This window comes from Ursus arctos, unplaced genomic scaffold (assembly GCF_023065955.2).
Source record: "Ursus arctos isolate Adak ecotype North America unplaced genomic scaffold, UrsArc2.0 scaffold_14, whole genome shotgun sequence".
Classification (NCBI taxonomy): domain Eukaryota; kingdom Metazoa; phylum Chordata; class Mammalia; order Carnivora; family Ursidae; genus Ursus; species Ursus arctos.
Genome location: NW_026622808.1, coordinates 16,726,350 through 16,731,624, shown reverse-complemented (window position 1 = coordinate 16,731,624; position 5,275 = coordinate 16,726,350). Strand labels below are relative to the sequence as shown.

The 5,275-nt window shown below is 44.8% G+C and overlaps 1 protein-coding gene across 1 annotated transcript in view; it reads right to left on the bottom strand.

The window, feature by feature from the left end:
- Positions 1–219: 219 nt before the first annotated feature.
- The window catches only part of VAV1 (vav guanine nucleotide exchange factor 1), a 50,938-nt gene continuing 45,882 nt past the window's right edge, over positions 220–5,275 (bottom strand). The window contains exons 25-27 of the mRNA XM_048227161.2: positions 3,881–3,995; positions 2,185–2,336; positions 220–527 (exon numbers count right to left, since the gene is read on the bottom strand). Of these exons, the coding sequence (XP_048083118.1) occupies positions 474–527; positions 2,185–2,336; positions 3,881–3,995 (321 nt within the window). The 3' untranslated portion in view covers positions 220–473. The remainder of the gene's footprint in view (positions 528–2,184; positions 2,337–3,880; positions 3,996–5,275) is intronic.

The window sequence follows — 5,275 nt, the reverse complement described above, 5'->3', positions numbered from 1 at the left end:
AACAAAGGAGAGTTACAGTTTTGTGATCTGGAATCTGTGAGTGTAAAATCCTTTCCGGCCTTGGGGGGGGGGGTCCCATTTCCTTCTTCAGGTCTTATCTTGAACGGCAAAGCAAGGTGATGAAGCTGGACGGCAGGGATTGGGGAGGGGGCTTCCATCTGTGCCCCCATGTCCTTTCCCACCCTTTCCCATCCAGGTCCTCCTGAATGACAGCAGTCATTCCTTTCATCATTTTATTAAAAGCTGTTGCCTTGAGCCCCACCTTCTTGAGGGGCCCCAAGAGAAAATCAGTGTGTTATAAATTAACCACGCAGGGCATCATCCAGGAGCCCTGCCAGCTGGACACTGGCCCTCCACAGTCCATCCTGGATTCTCGGCCCTCTGGGACCAGTCACAGCCCCCCTGGCCCTGAGGCCTGCTCATCCTGGGCTCAGAGCCTGGAGTTCCTCATCTCCCAGCCAGGGTGCCGAGGCTCAGCAGTATTCAGAATAATCCTCCTCCACGTAGTTGGAGGGGAACCAGCCAACCTGCAAAGAGAACAGGAAGTGGTCAGGGCAGTCTCTGCACATTCCCCACTGTTCCTCAACATACCAGGCAGGGTCCCTCGCACCTCAGGACCTTTGCACCTGCCACGCCTTCTACTCCAGAAAGTACATCCCCCAGAGGTACACATGGCTGACACCCCTCCCCCACCTTCCAGAGTTCTCTAGCACATGTCACCTTATTAGTGAGAGCTTCCTGACCACCCTATTTAAAATTACAAACCCCACCCACCCCAACACTCCTTATCCCTGCTTTATTTTTCCCCATAGCACTTGTCAGCATCTTACTGATTATATGTTACTTATTTATGGGCTTATTGTCTGTCCCCACACCCCCACCACAACACGAGCTCCTCAAGGGCAGGGATTGCTGTCTGTTTTATTTATTAGATTCCCGAGAGCCTAAAAGAGTTCCTGGCACACAGGAGATGCTTAATAAATATTTCTTAAAAGGATGGATCTTGGATGGATGAATGGATGGATGGAGGGATGGATGGATGGAAGGATGGATGGATGGGTGGATGGAAGGATGGATGGATGGAAGGAAGGAAGGATGGATGGAAGGATGGATGGATGGATGGGTGGATGGATGGATGGATGGATGGATGGATAGATGGATAGCTGGATGGATGGATGGATGGAATGATGGATGAATTCATTATAGCTGAGAGTTCCCAAACCCCAACCTCCACTGCACACTGAACTTACCCTCCACGATTCTTAACAAAACTGTTCACCCAAGCAATTTTCTGGGCTGTTTTTTCACATATGCTTCCCCCCAGTAGAATATAAGCTCCTGACCAGTGTCCTCACCTTCATTCAACAAATATTCTTGAGAAACCACTACAAATGAGCCAGTATTCTAGAGATGGGAATTAATTCATGGATAAAATAAAGAAGACTCTCTGTCTTCATGAGACAAAAATAAGAACCAGGTAGTAACAGATTTTTTTGAGGAACCTTGCAGTCCCTCCTGACAGTCCAAATGCAGGCAGGCAAAAAAGCACAAAACGCGAAAGTGGTCATTTCCAGTTATGCCTCTCCACGCATTCAATATTTATTGAGCACCTACTATGTGTCAGTCACTGGAGACACTACAGCAAACAAGATAGACAAAAATCCCTCCCTTTGTGTCCCCGCAAACATGCTAATCACTCTCTCACCTCAGGGCCTTAGCACATGCTGGTGCTTCTGCTGGAATACTTTCCTCCGCCCCCTCTATGACCTTCTTGCCTGGCTAACTACTCATCCTTCAGTGATCCCCTTGGCCTCTCAGAAGTCCTCCCAACCTGCTCCTCCCCCACCAGGTGATTCCGCATCTCAACCCTGACCACTCAGCATTGTACCGCTTGGTTACACGTCTATCATCGTCACCAGACTATGAGTTTCGTGAGGGCCGTGACTGTACCACACTCATTTTTGTCTCCTCAGCACCCAGAACGCCCGGCACATAGTAGCTGCTCAGTAAATAAATGCAAGTTGTATAAATGAACGAAATCTTTATCTCCTTCCCTCCCCTCCGACTGGGGAAGAGCCACAGGGGCCGCTCTCCACCTGCTGCAATGCACAATTCCAGGCTATAGTGCTACAGCCAGGTCCCCCCACGCCCTTTCCCCAGGCTGCCAAGCTTGGCCCAACTCACCCGGCCATAGATCTCCCCTCGCCACCAGCCTTGTTGCCCCTTCTTGTTAAGGATCTTGATGATGTCACCCTCCTTGAGGGACAGCTCTGATCGGTCCCGGGCACAGAAGTCATAGCGTGCTTTGGCTGTGCCAAAATATTTGGTGCTCCCTGCTGTGTAGGGGAGAGTAGAAGTGGGTAAAGGGCCTGGAGCAGACACCGGCCCACCATCTGGGGACAGCTGGGGGGAGGCAAGGCTCTCAGGAGAGTAACACCAGGACAACGGGTCCCTCAGTGCTCCTTTGTGCAGAGTATTGGGTACCCTGTGCTCTGAGGGGACACAACTGTTCTTCCAAAATCATCCTTCTAGCCCAACCAGTATCCAAGTTTAGAAAATAATGCCATTTATGAATTTTTAAAATGGTTTCTATATATTTATAGTGAAAGGAGTAGAGGGAAGATAGGGAGAAATTCATTCTAGGCTGTTAATATTAATTATCCTAAAGAGGACCAAGGGTCGAAAAAGAAGGGGAATGAAAGAAAGATATGGGGGAGGGGGAAGACATAGAAAACTTCTCATAGTAAAATATTAAGCAACAGGGGCGCCTGGGTGGCTCAGTCGGTTAAGCATCTGCCTTTGGCTCAGGTCATGATCTCGGGGTCCTGAGATCAAGCCCCACATCAGGCTCCCTGCTCAGGAGGGAGTCTACTTCTCCCTCTCCCTCTGCCTCTGCCCCCACTTGTGCTTGTTCTCTCTCTCTTGTTCTCTCTCTCTCTCTCTCTCTCAAATAAATAAATAAATAATGTTTTAAAAAATAAAATAAAATATTAAGCAACATTGTAGAATGGAAAATTAACTTGTAGTATTTCTGCAAATACGCTAAGATCCATATATACACAGGCCAAATAAGTAATGTGCAGACAGACACAAACGTTTATCCCATTGGGTGACGAGGATCCTCTGATGAGGATTGGAGTCTTGATGTTACGTTGGTGTTGCTTTTTCAAAAATGTAACATTTTAATGATAGTTAATTTTTAAGTCTCTCTTTAAAATTTTTTTGGATATATAAGAATTCAGAAACTATACCACCCACGTGACTTTTCTCAAAAACATACTTCAGGATGTACCCTAGCAAAATGAAATTTGAATCAGAATAAGGTATTTTAAAAATAAAGGAAAAAACAGAAAACAAGAAATATAGACAGGGTCTGAATAGTTCTTGATACTGTATTTGAGAAGTTAAACACAACTGTTAAGAAAGAATTTCTGAAACATATTGTCATAATTAGTTTAATTCATAGCAAACTGTATCCAACATTCCAGATAATGTCAATGAACCTATGGGGGAGAGATGCAAAGGAAAAGAGAAGACTGCACTAACGGTCTTGCCTTTTTGTGAGAGAATGTTATAGAAGCTAACTAATCCTTGATGTTGATATGAAAATATAGGCTTAAAAAATGCAGGTGAGGACCCTTCTGATACCTACTGTTCTCATCTTCCCCAAAACAAAAGTAACCTCTGTCCCACCTTTCACCCAAGCAAATGAATATGCAAACCACTCAAGAGCAAAGGGACAGACCAGTGAGAGAAAGAGCTCCCACTGTTTAACAGATATGACCTCTGTATGCCCACCAGAATGTCCATGCCATCCCCACACTTGCCCTCTACAATAGGAAGGAGCTGGGGCCACAGGCCCCCAGCCTGAGACCTCTACCTGGTGGTTTGCTGATGGCTCTCTTCTCAGGCTCCTTGAAGGGGAACTGCAGGGTGGTGTCCAGCGACTTGAAGCAGTCCTTTAGGGAATTCTGCTGGTAAAACTCCACCAGCTCCTGGAAGGACAACAGGACAGATATTATCCCAGCAGTTCAGCTCATGAGGGGCCAGAGCTGGAAGGAGTCACACCCAACTCCTCAGGTGTGGCAGGTCCCCCTTCTAGCCTCCCTGGTAAGTGAAGCCTTGACTGCTCCCCATGATGGGGAGCTCATTTCCTTCCTGGCCAACCAGGACCATTTTTGGGGGAAGAGATCACATTGCCTAAAGCCAGTTCTCTTAATAACCAAGTCACTTCATAATAAATTTACCAAATAATCAACTTGCCTGATAACCAGCTCACCAAAATCAACCCCACTGTGGGTGTCAAGAGTCTTATTTCTATAATTAATTATTATTATAATAATAAATCCTGTTTATTGAGCACCTACTATGTGCTGGTCAGTGTGCAATCATACATCATCAAAATCTCCTAATAATCATGAAAGATGAATACATTCGTGATTCTCCCATTTTATAAATGGAGAAACTGAGTCACAGAGAAGCCAAGTTCCTTGTCCAGGGTCCCACATTTAGAAAAGGGCCGATCCAGAATACAGTCCCCCGGGGGAGGGGCAGTAGAGTGCAGTAGCTAAGACAAAACAAAATATCTCATGGTTTAGAGTTCTAAACTCCAAAAATGCCAGTATCATGAAAGACCAAAAAAAAAAAAAAAAGTTTTAAAAAGACTGGCAAACCACTACAAATGAAAAGAGACTAAGGAGATAAAAACTAAATGCAATGTGTGATCCTTGATTATATTCTGGAAGAAAAAAGAGCTATAAAAGGCATACTTGGGGCAATCAGAAGTTTGGAAAATAGACTGTATATTACATAATAATTTTGCATCAATGCTCAACTTCCTGAGTGTAATAATGATACTATAGTGAGGTACAAACATGCCTTGGCTCTTCGGATATTCATGCTAAAGTATTTTGGGGTGAATGGTCTAGATGCCTGCAACTTATTCTTATATAGGGCAAAATAAATGTGGGGGGGGAGGGATTGACAGAGAGGGCACAAAAGAGGCAGAATATGAACAATTAGTAAGTGATAGATTCACAGATGTTCATTTCACTATTCCAGTAAATTTTTGGAAATTTTTCAGAAATAAAAAAATGAGGGGAAAATGTTTCAGAATCAAGTTTAGGGGAGAAAAGAATTGTGGAATAAATTAATAGTCCCTAACCTTTTAGGGAGTCAAGGATCTGTTTGAGAATTGAGGGAAATCTGAGACACTCGTCTCCTAAAACATGCAGCTATGTGCAAAATTCTGTATCTTCTCCCAGAGGACTCAAAG